Genomic DNA, 20401 nt, shown 5'->3' on the forward strand with positions numbered 1-20401 from the left:
TGATACACGTGAGTTGACATAGAACATGTTATTAATCACGATGCAAATGATGATTGTCCTAGTATGTACTGTGCTTGTAAACAAGTGTGTAGTAATAATTCGAACATGTGTGGGTACCGAGTTTGAGCATGATGTAGAATAACGGGTTATACATGTATAATTGATTCATGTGCATATTTTAATTTATTTGCCAAGTAGTACTATTGTGGATACAAATTTGTGCGTAATAGCGAGAATTAGCAACTTATACTATGTATGTACAACTTAATGATAGTAATGAGCATGAATAACGATAAGATGGCTTTTGTTGTTTACATCCCTTGTGCATTTTTTATAATTGCCATGAAATCGGTAACTCTGTCGGGAAGCATGATTAGTAACATGTGTTCGGTTATTTGAACTAGTATTAATATTGATATGTAATTGAAGGTTGTGTTATTGTATACGTTTCTTGTTCGATTATATGTGCATAAACAATGATCTGGTCTCGTCCTTTTTGGTATTAGTTGGCTAAGTGAGCTTTGGTTTGCATTAGGGCTTCACGAGTTGTTGTTGAAATGTGACATGATTTGATGGTTTACAATCTCCTAGGAATGGGTTAAATATGACAGATGAGCACAAATATTGACCTTATGTAGTGGATTGTGGTTTGTTATATCGTTAAAGATGTTGGTGGTGCATCACGAAACCCCGAGGTCTGTAGGTATATGAGATGAATAAAAACCTTCGGGACGAAATTTTTTTTAGGGAAATGTAATGTGATACTATGTTTTTATATATGGTTATTTGGATTTCTATTAGTAATTACTACTTCAAACAATGCGGTAACATGTTTATTATATTGAATGATAGCTTCCGTGTGTGGTCGAACTATAGTTGTATATGCTGTTTATATGTTTTATTTAGAAATGTATAGTTGCATATGTTGTTTATATGTTTTATTATGAATTGTATTTATATGGAAGGACCGTGATATCGCGTGGCTTGTGTGGTTTTATATAAGTTAGGTTACGGGGACGTAACCTTCTTTTATGGGGGATAAAATGTGACAAGCCGAGTTCACTCAAGTCTATATGAGTTAGCATTAATTTTACTAGTTATGCATATGAGTTATATTAGGAGTATGAGTTATATTGTGCTAATTATATTGATGTTAGGTGTCGTTGTTGTAGTTGGTGCGAACTTCGGGGACGAAGTTCTTTTTAAGGAGGGAAGACTGTATACTCCGTATTTTAGTTGGAGTACTCGGTCAAGTGTGTGTTACTCGGCCGAGTGCAGTTGACCGAGTAAACCGGTTCAGCGAGTTAGACGGTTTATTTTATGTTTTGGCCAAGGGTTTTTGTTTATAGCAGTTAAGTATTTTCTAAAATCATTTTAGCTTTTCTAAAACTCATTTCTAAACATAGAGAGAGGGAGAGAAAGAAGAGATGGACGAGCCTTTCATTTGATTGAAGATTTCTCACCGATTTCAATCTAATTCGATTTCCCTGTTTGTAAGTCGATTTCATTCAATTGTTTATACGGTTTTAAATTCTTCGTCTTCGAAAAGTTTGGAAAGAGAGTCCTATTTATTTGAAGTCTAGTTTATGCATATCAAATTTCGTAGTTAAATTCCCTATGGTTTGTCCTAGGTGATTTATTTATGAACATGTCGCAGAAAAGTCCGCGAATCTGATTTGGTTGTGGAAAATGATTTGAAACCCTAATTTATATGTCGATTCAGTTTTGGAGCTTTTTAAGATATAATATTTGTAGAGTCTACATGACAATAGTATTTGGAATTACTGAAAAATAATGTTTTAAACTCGTTTTATGAATCAATACTTTTTATGCGACGGATTATGTCAGCTTTTGGAAATCAGTTTGACTACCCTTGATAATTTTGAAATTTGAGAAAAATACGTTTGATATGATTTGTAGCTAAGACTCATGGAATTCCAATCCAATTGGACTTGCATCGATTCGATTTTTCTGGAATTAGTTATGCATTTTATACCGAGACTGTCATGTGGTGGAAAATCAGGAAAAGTCGTGTTTGTTCTTTAAGTTGATATTCCTATTAAGTTGTGATGAGTCTAGGTTATGTGCATGATTAATTGATTGAGTAGGTGGTAATTATACATAATTATGTTATGTAGGTGATGGATATGTGAAGGATCATAATTGATTGCTTCTGTGTGCTTGGATTGCGAAAAGGTAGGGTTTTCCTACTCGGTTTACTGTTTAATTAAATTGAGATCTTTGTGGTAATTGTTGTACGATTGGTGTTGTGATTGTTGTAATCGATATTGTGATTATCTGTTGATCCTAGAGTTGGAGTTGGTGTTGGAGTTGTGATGGTTGTTGATGATGTTCGCGAGGTGCGTCCTCAGCAGCTGAGTGGAATCACTTGCGAGAGTGGCTTCATGCCCTAGTTTCACCCTCTGTGAAACCCGTCACATGAGGGGATGTGCACATTAATGGACAGGGTTATCGCTCGTTGATGAGCGGGGCTTAGGTGAGGATTGGCTGCGGTTCTCCACTTGCGGCGAGGAGAGATGGGTAATCTGGCAGGGCTACACACTTCAGTGTGTAGTCGGTTACTGTGTGAGAGCAGGAGACGGAGGTGGATGTTGATCAGCTGGTTACCTTTTTGTACTTATCTTACTTGGATTATTCAGTAACTGACCCCGTTGTTGTTTTATAAAATCTGTGGTGATCCATTCGGGGATGGTGAGCAGATTGTGACAGGTGATGCAGTTCTTTAGCTATGGGGCAGTCATGGGGAGTCATCACTCGAGTCTAGCTTCCGCCGTCAAGAGACTTTGCTTTCATTTCTAGTTGTTTAGCTTTCACAGTTGTACTTTGGTTTTGATTTTTGGGAACATGCAATCGTTAAACTCAGTTACACTTTAATAAATAAGTTTTGCATTGTTAACTTTGATATACTAACCTCAGGCAACCGAGATGGTAATAGTCTCTCATGCTATGGTAGTCCTTGGTAAGGTACCTTGGTATGAGGGGGTGTTACAGTTACTGAGTATCGTGCTATCGTTGGCTCTCTCCAGTCCTTATCCCTCACCCGTCCTGACATAGCCCTCTCTGTTAACAAACTTGCGCAATATATGCAGTCCCTATGTACAACTCATTGGCAGGCACTTAAGCGTCTACTGAGGTACCTCAATGGCACCTTACATGCTGGGCTTCCTTTGTTTCGTGACTCTCCACTGCTTCTCCATTGTTATTGTGATCCGGATCATGCAGGTGACACGGATAACTATGTCTCCACCTCAGGTTACCTTGTTTACCTTGGCAAGAATCCTATATTGTGGGTGTCTCGTAAGCAACTAACTCTTGCTCGTTCCTCCACTGAGGCTGAGTTTAGAGCCATTTGTGATGCCTCGGCCGAGTTACTTTGGGTACAAAATCTTCTTCCGGAATTGGGTGTTCCTTCTCTTGCTCCTCCTGTGATTTTTTGCGACAATTTAAGTGCCACCCAATATTCCGTCAATTCTGTCTTCCATTCTCGTATGAAGCACGTTGCTATCACTTTTCATTTTGTCAAAGAACAGGTGGCCAAAGGGTTATTACGTGTTTCTCATATTTCGGGTTCCGACCAACTTGTTGATATCCTTACCAAGTCGTTGCCCCGTCCACGGTTTTACTCTTTGCTTGTTAAGATTCACCATTTCCTTGGATCGTCCATCTTGCGGGGGCGTATTAAGGAAGATACGACGATCTCGTGATAATATCTCGTATTTTATATTGTATATAATTGATTGCTTAAGCTCCAAGCACATATCTTTTGTATTATCTTTTCCGTATCATTAGTTTCCTAATCCATGTAACCCTAGTCATTAGGCATTCATATATATACTCATGTATCATACCTTGTTACTTTCAAGTCAATAATAATACACAAATTCTCATTATAGACGGACACTATCCGTCTATACGTATAGACGGATACCATTTTCCCTCACAAAATGCCCATTTGTCATAAAGTGGGAAGCACATGGGGGTGCCCCACCTTGTCCCCACTACCCATTTTATTAGAGGTCTTTACCCGTCTGTTCGCCCCACCCGTCTATACCAAGTCTTATTGATAATAATATAAATCATATTTCTCACACCCCTTACTGATCAAAATAGTTTACTTTTTTCATTTGATTCAGTGATATATACATATGAAGAAAAATGGAATTAAGGTAATTTTTGAGAAAAATTGAGTTAAGGTAAAGTTTTTGAGATAATATAAAGTTAAATGGAAAGATTATTTTGAATTGAAGGGAAGGTGAACATTACATTGTGTAAAAACTAGACTTGGCAAATGAGTATTCGGGTTAGTCTATGTCGAGTCGCTTAAGATCAATTAGTTCTTGTATGTCATACATTCAATCAGTTGGGGTCGGACCGAATCATTTTATTAGTTAATTTGACAAAAGATGTAATTTTTTAGATTTACGTATTTTTAAATTAGATTTGATAATTGTTTTTATTTTTTATGAAGATAATACTAAGTGGATTTAAAACTTGTCAGTTATGAACAACTCAAGTTATTGTTAGAGTCTAAAATCGATGTTGAGACTCCAACCATCAGCTTAAATTTCGGGGTGCGTGAAAGTGGCAATTTGGCCCCTTAACTTTGTTGAATGGTGAAATTAGGCCCCTTAAGTTTTAATTGTAGAAATCAAGCCCCTTAACTTTAGTTAAAAGTGAAATTAAACTCATTGTTTGATTTCTTATGAAATTCCACCAAAATTCATTTATAATCTAATTAATCAATTACAAAATTTAATTTTTGTAACTTTATAAGTTTTATACAATATATAATTGTAATAGCGCGTGTTTTTTCTTATAATTTTACTATTGTTAGACAATTTATTATGAATGTAAGAATAGTTCATAAAATTTTATCATATTTTTATTTTATTTATTATAGATGAATGTAAAATTATTTTTCAGGTGGATAATTAGTTTATATAAATTAATAAAATAAAATTAGTAATTTTTATGTGATATTAGTTGTATAATAAAAATGTAAAATGAATTTTGTTGAGATTTAAGTGAAAATAAAAAATCGGGGTTAAATTTCACTTTTTTGTTAAAGTTAAGGAAATTAAAACTTAAAGAGCCTAATTTCACCTATTAAGAAATTAAGGGGGCACGTTGCCACTTTTGCGCTTTTGGTTGAGATGATTTTTTGACAGTTATTTCTAATTGGGTCATTTCAGGTCGGATCATTTTAAAGTTGGTCATTTCAGGCTATTTACCGGTAAAGAAAACTCAGGCCAAATTTAAGTTAGATCAGACCAATTTAAATTACGTAATTTAGTCAGTTTTGAATCTCGGTCGGACTTTTTAAATAGGCTTAACTTAATCGAATTAAGTTGGTATTTAAAAAGCAATTAGTCTTGCTATAGACGGGTATATCCGTCTATTGTTATAGACGGATCAAATATAATGAAAGTGGTGATATTTTTTGCCCTCACCACCCAACTTGTTGTTTGTCCTATCAGAAAAGTAGTATTGTATTTGGCCCGTCTTTCTTTAGATACGGATAATGTCCTGTCTATAATGAGAATTTGTGTTTAAAAAGTACTCCCTACGTACTCATCTCTAGTAAAGATGTGCACAGTTAAACAAAAATCTAGGGAGATTTCCCAAAAAATCCCTGAACAAGACAGAATGTCCGTCCCCCTAGCTAGTAATGTCGCAATGCTATTAATGTTATAACAGCAGTATGTAGGACCTCTGTGTCCGTATAATAAACTGACTGACTGATCCCAAAAATAATCCATTTCTGCCATCACGATTGAAATCCACAAGGGTAAACTCGTCATTCACTTCTCTCTTAAATGACATCCTTGATGACGCACACTCATAGCCCTACTTCATTTGCTAATCTAATTTTCTGGATTATTTGGTCATCTTGTGACAAGAGTTCCCCATGACTCCATGAGGCCATGAACGTGTAATTGCCTAATTGGTACTTCTAGCACTAGAGGTGGCAGTCGGGTCGGGTTTGGGTTGGGTCTGATTTGGTCGGTTCATAAGGAATTCAGGTCATATCTAGTCCTGACTGCATTCGGGTCCGATTCGGGTCATTTCAGGTTTGTTATTGAGTTGGGTTACTATCAGGTCAGGTCGGGTCATTTCGGGTTTGAGATAAGTTTTGTCTAGTTTAGCTTTTCAATTCATTATGGGGTCGATACGCTGATCAAGACAGTAACGTACTTCTTCCATTCAACTCCACTCTACCTATTTTCATTTTCTACACTATTCACAACTACACATTTAATTTCGATTTTCTCTCAATACATAAGTGAAAATAAGTTCATGTGAGATCTGGTTTGATTCGTCTTTACGAGTACATTAAAAATATCTAACTTTTATAATTTTTGCAAATACGTAACTAACGATATTTACCGCGTAAAACATGCGTTGTCAAACGTGAAAAAGCAAAGTGGTAGAGTGAGGTTGAATGGAGGAAGTGCATTTTATAAAATGACAACTTAAATAGGGTTAATTTATGTACTGATTATTATGAGTTCAGTTTAATTTAGCACAACTAAACTCAGTTCAATCAATTTAGTTTTTTTAAGCCAAAAAAACGGGGCTTGAGAATAATCGGCATGTCGATGAAGATGAGCTCAAGAACACCGTTACACAACAAAACAAATTAATTAGTAGAACGAATTAATCACGTGTCATTATTCATTGGGCTCCCACCAAGTCGACTTCGTGTTGGTCCATTTGCTACTGTTAAGTATTTACGACCCTATCCTATTCGTTAGATTTTATAAGATTTTCATGAATCCAGATGTAGATTTTACCCACTTGAAAATTGTGGAGTTAACCACCGTCCTACATTTAGCACGCCTCCCTAGCGATGAACTATTACTCTATCAAGCCTTTTATTCACTTCGTATTAAAATCGCCTTAACTCAAAACATTTCTTGCACTCGATCAATATAGAGTTGGATTTAAAAACGAGGTTTTGAGAGGTCTTAACTCTTAAGTATTGTCTACAAATGTATTATAAGAATGTTATTTGTAGGTAACTTGCGAATTTTTATTTGTCTCCAATGACTATCCTACAAATATTTACTCTATTTTTATACAATAAACAACGTATATTTTTGAAAGCAAGTTTACAGTGGATCAAATAGAAAATTTAATGTTTTGATCTACTTCAAGTAAACTATTGAGCGAAAGAAAGAATGACTTTCTCCTTCACTGAAGACAATACGTGATTTCTTCATTTAATGAAAATTAAGCCACACAGACATTACTAAGAACGACGTCGTCTTTGATCGAATTTGGAAGTACTCTATGACATTAGGTTAGAAATTTAAAATTCCATGTTTCTCATATTGTACTATTTTATCATTCATAAAAGGATACTCATATAATTGAACTTGTATAATTTGAAAAAGTTCAGCAAGTCTTTTTCAGGACGGTCATATCCGTGTTAAAATAAAAATAGAACAAGTATAATCCACTAGCTACTAGCTAGTATAGGGCAAACATTTTATTGGTCCCCAGCATAGAGGTGTGTGTTGGGCTGGCCGGGCTCAGTGCCAGCAGCCCAGACACGACACTAAATGAGGACCGGGTTGGGTCAGACCAGTTTTGTCTAGCAAGACTAGCCCAAATTTCTCAGAGTAGCGGGCGAGTGCTTGGTCAGCTTATATATTTTTTTGTTTATGTTTATGTAACACCCCCATACTCCAAGTCTTTACCGCGACCACTCGGGTATAAGGGCGTTACCATCTCTTTGCTATTTTAGGCAATGATAAACAAATAAACAATAATGAAACGATATTTAAATAGTAATACTTTAGCGAAAGGTTACAATCCAAAAACCAAACCAAATACTAATACATGTTCTCAAAATGGTCATCTTCATCGAACTAATCGAAATGTATATAAAAACTCTAAACTACAAAATGGAAGACTTCTATCATCCGATCGTGGCAATCCCAGCTATCCCAAAGACTCATGTCATACCCGCTCAATGTCCGCTCGCCATCCCCGAATGGATCACCGCAGTTTTCAAAACATTCACCGGGTCGCACTATTTACACAAGAGGTATAATTAACAATTCAAGAATTAACACAACTCAAACAATCACACACGATCAAGCACTCCACTCCATCTCCGTCTCCGATCGTCCACCGGACCACCGCGCCGGGGGGACCGCAGCCGTTCCCACCTAAGCCCCGCTCATCATACCGAGCGATAACCCCGTCCCATTAATGTGCACATCCCCTTCCGTGGCGGGTTCCACGAAGGGCGAAACTAGGGCGTGAAGCCACTCCCGCAAGTGACTCCACTCGGAGAAACGCATCTCGAGAACCACGTACAAACAATCACAATACAATCACAACATCGTCTGAATCAACCAATTATACTAATTACAAAGACAACACCACACCACATGTAAGCAATGCGAGTAGGAAACCCTACCGGAAAGCACAATTGTCGACGATCTCACAAAAAAGTCAAAAAGGTTCCTCTATGAATCCTCCTCCTAATGATACAAGCACATAATTACTACTATGCACATAACACAACAAAATCCCCAATTCCCAAAATTAGGGTTTAACTAACTTTGACGAAATACAATAAAAACGGTATAAAGGTCTTACCCTCGACGCAAGGATTACAACGGTGTAAAAACAAGTGAAATCCGACCTTCCAAGCTCCGGGATTGGTTAAGAATGCGATTAAGGTGATGAACGTAGTTTGTTTCTCTTCTCACAGTGATTTAGGTTTTAGAAAAGTAATTAGAATGAATGACGAAAAGATTATATACTTAATCGCATAATTAACAAAACCCGAGAAAACAACCCCCGTAAACCGGCTACTCGATCGAGTAGCCCAGGTACTCGATCGAGTACCCCCCCTACTCGATCGAGTATCGTAGTTACTCGATCGAGTACCCAACAGGTCAGAAACTATTTTATTTCGCAAAACTCCCTTACTCGACAGAGTAAGGCCTACTCGATAGAGTACCCCAAGACTCATAAATACGGAGTATTACAGTCTTCCCTCCTTAAAAAGAACTTCGTCCCCGAAGTTCAAACCAACACAAGACAAGGACTCACACTACCACACTCCCGACTCAAAAATCAAAACAAACTCAACATAAAAACTTGTTACTAACTCAAACTCAACCCGACTCAACGACAACAACTATACCGACACCATATAAAAGGGTATAAAACTCTTAAAAAAACTCTTTGCGATCATCTCATAACCCCCTAAAAGAAACAAGGTTACGTCCTCGTAACCAAACATACCTGATCAAAAAGGAAAGGGTAGCGTTCTCTCATGACCTCCTCTGCTTCCCATGTAGCTTCCTCTGTCTCGTGGTTAGACCAAAAGATCTTAAGCAACACCGTCTCACCACTCCTAGTCTTCCTAACCTTCCGGTCAAGGATCTGCTTAGGTACCTCAAGATATGATAAAGACTCATCTAGTTTTATGCTCTCTGCCTCTAACACATGTGACGGGTCACTCACATACTTTCGCAGCTGCGATACATGAAACACATTATGCACTCTCTCTAAAGCAGCAGGTAAAGCCAGACGGTAAGCAACCTCTCCAACTCGCTCTAAGATCTCATAAGGACCGATGAACTTCTGACTCAGCTTGTCTTTCTTCCCAAATCTCATAACACCACGCATAGGAGACACTTTCAGAAGAACCTTATCCCCAATCTAAAACTCTATATCCCGGCGGTGTAGATCAGCATAACTCTTTTGTCGATCCTGAGCTGCTCTCATGCGTTCCCTGATCATCTTAATCTGTTCAACCATCTCATGTACCATCTCTGGTCCTAGAACCACGGCCTCAGCACTGTCGTCCCAACAGATCGGACTCCTACATCTCCTCCCGTACAAAGCCTCAAACGGTGCCATGCCAATACTAATGTGGTAGCTGTTGTTGTAAGAAAACTCTATCAAATCCAACCTCTGTTCCCAGCTACCACCAAAGTCCATCACACAAGCTCGCAACATATCCTCAAGAGTTTTGATTGTTCTCTCAGTCTGACCGTCTGTCGCATGATGAAAAGCTGTGCTCATCTTCAAAGTTGTACCCAAGGATTCCTGCAACTCTTTCCAGAACCGTGATATAAACCTCGCATCTCTGTCAGACACTATGTCCTTAGGGACTCCATGTAACTTAAGCACATTCTTTCGATAAGCCATAGCCAATTGTGCTTTAGTCCACGTATCTTTCATTGGAACAAAGTGAGCTGACTTGGTCAGTCGATCCACTATCACCCATATCATGTTATTACCTTGTTGACTCTTCGGTAAACCCACGATAAAATCCATAGAAATGGATTCCCACTTCCACTCAGGTACCTCCAAAGACTGAATCTTACCTTGTGGTCGTCGCTATTCCCCTTTAACTCTCTGGCATGTCAAACAACGGGCCACAAACTCAGCTGTTTCCTTCTTCATCCCAGGCCACCAAAACGTGTTCTTCAAATCCTTGTATAGCTTGTCTCCGCCTGGATGTACTGAATAAGGTGTACAATGTGCCTCTGTCATGATTGTCTTTTTCAGCTCCTCATCATTAGGGACACACCACCTACCATCAAACCTCAAACTACCATCTGTGTGAATAGAAAATCGGGACACTGTCCCTTTCTCTACTCCAGCTCTCCACTCAACTATTTTAGGATACAAAGCTTGTTTACCTCGAATATCATCATAACGATCAGGCTGTACTGTCAAATCTCCCACAGCATCTCCTTTCTGAATCATATGTATCCCAAACTTCCCCACATCATCTCTCAACCTCATCAAAGATAGAGCTGTACACAGGGAGTGTACACTTTTCCTACTCAAAGCATCTGCAACGACATTGGCTTTCCCTTCATGGTAGATAATATCTATGTCATAATCGCCAATCAGCTCCATCCACCTCCTCTGTCTCATGTTCAACTCCTTTTGAGTGAAGATGTACTTGAGACTCTTGTGATCAGAAAATACCTTAAAGGTCGCCCCATAAAGGTAATGTCTCCAAATCTTGAGAGCAAACACTACCGCACCCAATTCCAGATCATGTGTAGGGTAGTTCTCCTCATACGCCTTCAATTGCCTAGAAGCATAGGCAATCACCTTACCGTTCTGCATCAACACGCATCCCAACCCATTCTTTGAGGCATCTGTATAAACTTCAAAGTTCTCGATCCCTTCAGGCAATGCTAAGATAGGAGCTGTGGTCAAACGCTCCTTTAATGTCCTGAACGCTTTCTCACAACTCTCATCCCAACGGAACCTGTTCTCTTTCCTCTTCAAAGCTGTCATAGGTCTAGCTATCTTGGAGAAATCTTTCACGAACCGTCTGTAGTATCCAGCTAAACCCAAGAAACTCCTAATCTCAGCGACATTCTTTGGTGCTTCCCACTTTGTCACTGCCTCAATCTTTGCCGGATCCACAACTACTCCCTCCTTAGAGATCACATGCCCCAGAAAAGCAACTTTCTCCAACCAGAACTCACACTTGGACAGTTTAGCATACAACTCATGGTCTCTCAACGTCTACAACACGATCCTCAGATGCTCCTCATGCTCTTCCTTAGTCTTAGAGTAGACTAAGATGTCATCGATGAACACCACCAGGAACTTGTCTAAAAACTGTCTGAAGATTCTGTTCATCAAATCCATAAACACGGCCGGTGCATTAGATAATCCAAACGGCATCACCACATACTCATAGTGACCATACCTCGACGTGAAAGCTGTCTTTGGTATGTCCACCTCTCTAATCTTCACCTGATGGTACCCCGACCTCAAATCAATCTTGGAAAAGACTGATGCACCACTCAACTGATCAAACAGGTCATCTATCCTTGGCAAAGGATACTTGTTCTTCACCGTCACTCGGTTCAGCTCTCTGTAATCTATGCATAACCTCAAACTCCCATCCTTCTTCTTCACGAAAAGAACTGGTGCTCCCCACGGCGATACACTAGGTCTAATGTATCCCTTCTCTATCGATCATCTAACGCTTCCCGAGCTCCTCCATCTCTTTAGGACCCATCCGGTACGGTGCCTTAGAGATTGGCCCCGTCCCCGGTTTCAATTCAATGGTGAAATCTATCTCCCTCTTCGGTGGCAACCCCGAATCTCGTCGAAAAACATCGGCAAACTCTCCCACCACCGGTATCTCGTCAATCGTCGGGACTCTCTATCCGGTCATCTCTCACATGGCACAAAATCAAAGGACATCCCTTCCTCAGATAGGACTTCAACGTGATAGCTGCAATCAACTTAACTTTGGGTTTGACTAAAAACCCACGATAAGACACACTAATACCCTTAGGCCCTCTCAAAGACACTTTCTTTTGATGACAGTCTATCTTAGCTTTATACTTTCCCAGCCAATCCATCCCAACTATCATCTCAAAACCGTTAAGAGGAAACTCTAGCAAGTCTACAGGTAGGTCGACTTGCCCAACTATCATAGACACATCCCTAAGCAACCTTCCACAAGACACAGACTCTCCCGAAGGTATAAAAACTTTCTCACTTACCGACTCGTAAACTCTCAAACCCAACTTTTTAACATGACTCGACGATACAAACGATTGGGAAGCCCCCGAATCAAACAAAACAAAGGTATGAATACCGTTAACAAGAAAGGTACCAAAGATAACATGTGCATCCTCCTCACCGCTTTCTTGTCCATCATGAACAGACTTTCCATCGGTCTTCCGTCCACCTCCCCGGACAAGATCGGCCGATGTGGCCGGCTTAGCACCCGACCCCGATTGTTGTTGTTGATCGTAGCTGGTTTCTCGAAAGAATTACCGCCGTTGCGGTTACCTCCACTCGATAGCTCGGCTCCCCGGTTAGACCATGACCCACTTGGTCTTTGCTCGCATAACTCGTGCGCGGTCCCCGAGAATAACTTCCCCGCCCGTCCCCCCCGAAAAGCTCCGGTACACTCGTGCACTCATGTCTCTTGTGGCCGACACCGCCACACCCAAGCAAGTCATACCCCAATCCGTTATCGCTACCCCCACGGCCACGCCCGAAGGAAGCCCCAAAGACTAAACCCCGACTCCAAGAAAAACCCCTTAGCTTGATTGTGGTTGCCTTTCTTGTGACTAGATTGGCCACCACCCTCACTCTCACCTTTCTTTTCTCAACACCGGACCTCTCCCGAGCCATCTCCACTAACCTCTCGCCCTCCCAGCTCTCTCATAAAGCGTCCTTAACATCGGTAAGGACTCCTACAGCGACTTATCCATGATCCTAATGGTCAACCCCCTCTCGAACCTCGGCGCGATTCTCATCACTCGGTCCCATGTCCTCGCATACCTAGACTTCTCGTTAAATCGCTTATAGTACTCACCACGGACATGTCGTCATGTCATCTTGAACCCGTCGAACTCCTCCCTCCGCTTGCTTCTCACATGCTCTCGCACAAACTCTTTTCTCATAGCCCTACGGAACTCATCCCAAGGTATAGGCGAGGTAAGCCTTGGTTAGCATACATATCTCTCGGCACTCACTTTCACCTTATCCCACCACTCACCACCGCCTCTCTCGGATAGAACGCAGCTTGCTCTACTCTCATCTCATCGGGACAAAGAACCAGGTCCAAGATATATTCTCCATCTCACGATGCCGCTTGTCAAGAAGGTTTGGTTCCCCTGGTCCCTTTGTACTCCTTTGGGTTGAACCTAGCTATGTAAAGGCTGATCTTAGAGTGATCAACCTCCTTATCCTTATTCACTTTCTTTAAGGCCTCCGTAAGAGCATCCTGGTGCTCCAACATCTTAACAATATCATCCGTATTCATGGACTCAGCTCGCGCATAGTAAGAGTTTCTCTTAGGCGGCATCTTGAAGCTATATATAAGAAAGGGTAAACATAAACACATGTACTAAACCTCAAAACACGAAAACAGGCTACCCAGGTGCTACTCGATCGAGTGTCCCAACATACTCGATCGAGTAAGAGGCTACTCGATCGAGTGCCTCCCATACTCGATCGAGTACCTCGACTCCAGAACACAAACAGACCTTCTGACTTCTAACATACTCGACCGAGTAGCCAGGCTACTCGATCGAGTGACCCCCTACTCGATCGAGTACCCCTAGTTACTCGATCGAGTACCCTAAAACTCGATTCCGTCGCAAAACGTCAAAAACCCACCCGATCAAGTCAGTCCCACTCGATCGAGTCATGCTAACTCGAATATGCTACCCGCATGCTATGACATATTCTAACATGTAAAACAGCTTATAAACACGATATCATGTCCTCATTATGCATACTATGCTACTCAACTGTTCATGCGATTAACAAACAATTATATCATGTTATTAACGCCACATAGTAATCACTCAACATGCTTCTCATTCCAACACAGTTCTATATATGTATATATATCTCTTCAATTTCATTCATATTCTCAACTTCTACTTCAAACACCCAACATTTACAACACACCTCATCACATCCACACACCAGCGAACAAACAACACATATGACGCGACAGATATTCCCCCCATGTGACCGGTTCAAAATTGTAGGGCGAGGTCGCGACTTTAGGACGTCTCCCAAGCCTTTGCATTAGCTCCTACAACCTTTACCCCGGGTTCATTTTAATTGACTCCCTATATTCATTGGGTTCATTGGTTACGGGTTTCGGATCGTCGCTCGATACCATTTTGTAACACCCCCATACTCCAAGTGCCTTACCAGGACCACTCAGGTATAAGGACGTTACCATCTCGGTTACCCGAGGCAATGATAAACAAATAAACAATAATGAAACGATATTTAAATAGTAATACTTTAGCGAAAGGTTACAATCCAAAACCAAACCAAATACTAATACATGTTCTCAAAATGGTCATCTCATGAACTAATCGAAATGTATATAAAAAACTCTAAACTACAAATGAAGACTTCTATCATCCGATCGTGGCAATCCCAAATATCCAGTACTCATGTCATACCCGCTCAATATGCCGCCATCCCCGAATGGATCACCGCAGTTTTTCAAAACATTCACCGGGGTCGTCGATTATTATTTACACAAGAGGTATAATTAACAATTCAAGAATTAACACAACTCAAACAATCACACACGATCAAGCACTCCACTCCATCTCCGTCTCCGATCGTCCACCGGACCCACCACGCGATGGGGGGACCGCAGCTGCCCCCCACCTAAGCCCCGCTCATCATACCGAGCGATAACCCCGTCCCATTAATGTGCACATCCCCTTCCGTGGCGGGTTCCACGAAGGGCGAAACTAGGGAGTGAAGCCACTCCCGCAAGTGACTCCACTCAGCCGAGAACGCATCTCGAGAACCACGGACAAACAATCACAATACAATCACAACATCGTCTCGAATCAACCAATTATACTAATTACAAGACAACACCACACCACATGTATGTAATAATCGAGTAGGAAACCCTACCGGAAAGCACAATTGTCAGACGATCTCACAGCTGAAGTCAAAAAGGTTCCTCTATGAATCCTCCTCCTAATGATACAAGCACATAATTACTACTATGCACATAACACAACAAAATCCCCAATTCCCAAAATTAGGGTTTAACTAACTTTGACGAAATACAATAAAAACGGTATAAAGGTCTTACCCTCGACGCAAGGATTACAACGGTGTAAAAACAAGTGAAATCCGACCTTCCAAGCTTCGGGATTGGTTAAGAATGCGATTAAGGTGATGAACGTAGTTTGTTTCTCTTCTCATAGTGATTTAGGTTTTAGAAAAGTAATTAGAATGAATGACGAAAAGATTATATACTTAATCGCATAATTAACAAAACCCGAGAAAACAACCCCGTAAACCTAGCTTACTCGATCGAGTAGCCCAGGTACTCGATCGAGTACCCCCCTACTCGATCGAGTATCGTAGTTACTCGATCGAGTACCCAACAGGTCAGAAACTATTTTATTTCGCAAAACTCCCTTACTCGACAGAGTAAGGCTTACTCGATAGAGTACCTCAAGACTCATAAATACGGAGTATTACAGTTTAGACCTAACCGGGTTGAGGAAATCGTGACACTAGGGATGATCAGGGCTGGGCCAGACCGGGCCATGTGCTGACCGGGCCAACATTTTCAACACACGGACCTGGGTTGGGCCGTGCTAGCCCGCAACGTTTCACACCTCTACCTACGCATCATCCTTGTGTCTCATCTATTATACTTGTCGTTTAAAATTTACCACGGATATTGTAGTCTTTAGCAAGAATTCGCGTTTGATGTTATATAAGAATTGCAAATTCACCAATTCTGATTTAAGACCGTTGTAATTTAAGATAATTCTCAAAGCCGAACTAAATAAAAAAAAAATATCTTAAATAAGAACATCTTAAAAATGTCAAATCGGCAAAACTCTCAACTTTATATCAACACAAATTCTCATTTTAGACGGACACTATCCGTCTAAAGTTATAGACGGATAAATTCACTCTCACAAAATGAGAGTTGATAATGTAAGTACAAGTGATGGAAAATAGATACCCCACTCGCATTTTCACTTAAATTTTATAAAAAATTTAAGGGATATTCTACCATGTACCCTCGAGTTGTTTGGTTTTCTACGGTGTACCCCTACAATTTTGAAATTCTATGGTGTACCCTTAAATTTCTTATTTATTTCTCTATTATGGCCTTATTTAACCCTCGTTAACTTTATCACTATCAAACAACCGTATTTTGACCTTTATTCTAACTCGTGAATGTTGTATCACCATCCTATGTGAAAAGTATCACAAATAACTTTTAATAAGCACAAACTACTCTTAAGAACCTTAGTTATGATTCATGAAATGATAATGGAGATTTGAAGAATTTCAGTTAGATTCGTATACTGTTAGGTGTGTTAATGGGTAACCGACGAATTAATAAGTAAATGGTTAGGTTATCGAGTAATTGGAATGCTGAATAAACGATTTAATAAGCCAATTAACAAACTTGCATATTAAAGACAAAAACTAAGGTCACAGATATATATCACAGTAGAGTTCGAAGTGCAGACACCATGAATTTCAAAATTGTAGGGGTACATCGTAGAAAGTTGAAAAACTCGAGGGTACATCGTAGAATTTCCCAAAATTTAAACGAAATGTCTATTTACAATGAGACGAATTGTTAAATCAAATACTCTTTCCCATCAATTGATAACATCGACTCATCCTCAAAATTCACAACATGACAACCAAATGTTACATGACGATAAATCCAGATAGTCACTTGACCTTACCTCCCTCGTGCTATGGTGGCCTGATGGGGCCTATGTCGGCACAGACCCATGATTAAATAAAACAAATAACTAAAGATAAAATAAATCCATTAATTTCCCCAAAATCTTTTACTAGGCCACAAATAGCCCACGTCTCCTCTTTGCCTTGTCATCACTCCTCCTCATCTATAATTTGACAATACCAATAATCAATCAACCAACCAATCTCCCTAACCCTCTTAAATATAAAAGTCGAGCATACTCAACTTCATTCAGCATTTTGCTTTTATAGCTAAATAAAAGTACTACACACTTTAAAAACTTGGAAAATATTTAATAAAGTAGTTATAAGAATTTAAGTTACAAAAAATAATCAATATGAAGGGATTATTATCCGGATGGAGTTTCTCGGGGAAATCTTGTGATAACTGTCATGCTGCATCCGCCCTGCTGTATTGCAAGGCGGATGCAGCTTTTCTATGTGGTGCGTGTGACTCGAAGTTACATGTGGCGAATTGTCACGGTGTTACGACAAGTCGTCACGAGCGGGTGTGGATGTGTGAGGTGTGTGAGCAAGCGCCGGCCGCAGTCACTTGTAAAGCGGACGCGGCCATGTTGTGTTCGTCGTGTGACCACGACATCCACTCTGCCAACCCCTTAGCCCACCGCCACGAACGAGTCCCGGTGATTCCATTCTTTGACTCGGCGGTCAATGCTGCCGCCCGACCTCCCTCAGCCGTCGCCGCCTCCGCCTTTCTCCACCCTAACGACCCCGCCGTCGTCGCCGCCGCCACTCCTGTTCCCGCCAAATTCGAAGACGACGATGCTGACGCGTGGCTGATCCCAAACCCGAATAATACCTTTATGTACAACGAATCAGACCTTCTTGATTTCAGCTATGGCGGACAAAACCTCGAAAAAATCTCAAATCCAAAAAATTACGAAACTCAAAATTTCGCAATTACTGATAGTGTTGTACCGACGCAATCCAAAGGAAATCTGAGCTTCTCCTCTAATACTACTACAGATCATTTCTTCGTCGGTTCTTTCGACATCGATTTCTCTCAACCTGATAAACGCCATTGCAAGAAGAATAAACTCAACAACAATCATCAACAGTTCGAACTTTTCTCGTCCTTCAATTTCTCCGCTCAACACAGCGTAATTACTCTTCTCATCACTTCCAACGAATTTTTTTTTAATAACAATTGACAATTGAACTAAATCAATTCAAATCAAATTAAATTAAAGTGTTATTTTATGAAATTCAGGTATCATCGGAAATCGGAGTAGTACCAGAAGCAAACACGAACTCCGTCGCAATCTCTGCCGCTGTTGCGGCGGAAGAAACAACCGCGCCGGCGTTGGATAGGGCGGCAAGAGTGTTAAGGTACAGAGAGAAGAGGAAGAACAGAAAGTTCGAGAAGACGATTCGATACGCTTCGAGGAAGGCGTACGCCGAAACGCGGCCCAGGGTAAAAGGACGTTTCGTTAAACGTAGCGGAAATGACGAAACGTCGGACATTGATAAGTTGTTTGTGAATAGTCGGGAATCGAATTTTGATTTTGTTGTTGATCATGGATACGGCGTCGTTCCGACGTTTTGACGTTTTGTTATGGAAGAATAGTTTTAAATTTTAGTTTGGGACAGAGAGTTTAAGATCGAAGATCTTTCTTGTTCCTCGTGTCACGTATCGAGATTTCCTTTACTTTGCCATAAAATTTCGCAATTGCTAAATTCCGCACACCCTTTTACTTAAATCCCGCACATTTTCCACTATTATTCCGTTATTACCCTTTTTATAAAAGAAATTAAAATTAAAAAAAAAAATAAAACACAAACACAAACACTGCAACTCCTCACCATCCCCGACCACCCATTCCCCAACCCCGACCACCCATCCCAATCCCCGGCCACCCTCTGCACCGTCGACCACCCATCTCCAATGAGAATCATCACAAACCGTCGACCACCCTCATCCCTTCGCTGTGCCGTTTTATCAACAATTTGGGGTTTCGATTTAGTTTGGTTGTTGCAAGGGTGGTTGGGGGGTCATCAGGCTGGGTAGGATGGTCGGAGGGGCAGGGATGCGTCGTCGAATTTTAGGGATGCGTCGTCGAATTCGGTGGTTGTTGCAGGTTGTAGGCGCGCTGGGAGGGGGTTGTCGTAGCAAGGAGGGGTGGTCGGAGGGGGTGGGGGTGGGGCTGTGGAGGGTTGATCGGCGCGAGTATGGGGCTGTGGAGGGGTGGTCGGCGGCGCGGGAGGGTGGTGGGGGTGGGGTTGTCGGGGTTGGGTAGGTTTGTACGTTTTTCCTTTTTTTTTCCCTTTTCTCTCTCTCTCTCTCTTATTTCTCACATGGTGGGGTGATAAATGTGAAGGGCAGATTCGGTATAAGGGGAATAAATATGCGGGATTGAGTAAATAGTGTGCGGGATTTAGCAAGTCCTTAAAATTTAGTAACACAAATTTACCTTGGTACTAGATTGATTGATATAAGCTCGTATCACTAAAACCATGATTTTGAAAACTAGAATGAAAAAAAAAAGATAGACGAGACAGAATACAATTGAAACCCAATTACTAGCTTGGTGAAGAATTACATGTAGCTCTTTCACATCAGTGATATAGAGAAGGGTGATCTAGTTTATAACCCAAGGGACTACCCATCTATTGCCAATTGGTTTTATGATGAAATCTCTTTGGACTTATAAAGTGGACACTCTTTTCTCTTCGACGGGCGCGATTCAGGCCCACGTGTGATCTAACAAGCATTCAACACATATTTGCCCTAGTCACAAGTGAGTCTATCCTTAAGGAAGACTAACTCTCTGGTTTATAAATACTCTCCTGAATATGACCGCATTATATATGAAATCATTGAGTAGTGATATACTCCCTTCGTACCGTACAAATCACTACTACAAATCCAGGCAACTACAACGCCCCATTAACAACGAGTATTCACGAAAATCACAATAGACGTTGTAGAATGTATGGCGCGAATTTTACTAAAATGAATTACAACGGGTATGGTTATAAAAACCGTTGTTATTAGTTTTAACAACGGGTTACACATGCACAACCGTTGTTACTAATGTGGCGCAAAATTGACGCAAAGTTAGTGAAAAGTAATCACAACGGTTGCTTTTGGAAC

At 40.6% G+C, this 20401-nt stretch overlaps 1 protein-coding gene across 1 annotated transcript; it reads left to right on the forward strand.

Annotated features, from left to right (window-relative positions):
* Positions 1-17358: 17358 nt before the first annotated feature.
* On the forward strand, positions 17359-18928 carry LOC141597214 (zinc finger protein CONSTANS-LIKE 3-like). The gene is made up of 2 exons (XM_074417584.1): positions 17359-18407; positions 18518-18928. The coding sequence occupies exons 1-2, from the start codon at positions 17625-17627 to the stop codon at positions 18851-18853; spliced, it is 1119 nt and encodes a 372-aa protein (XP_074273685.1). The 5' UTR covers positions 17359-17624; the 3' UTR covers positions 18854-18928.
* The last annotated feature ends 1473 nt before the right edge of the window (positions 18929-20401 follow it).

The sequence above is a fragment of the Silene latifolia genome, chromosome 8 (genome assembly GCF_048544455.1).
Source record: "Silene latifolia isolate original U9 population chromosome 8, ASM4854445v1, whole genome shotgun sequence".
Taxonomy (NCBI): Eukaryota; Viridiplantae; Streptophyta; class Magnoliopsida; order Caryophyllales; family Caryophyllaceae; genus Silene; species Silene latifolia.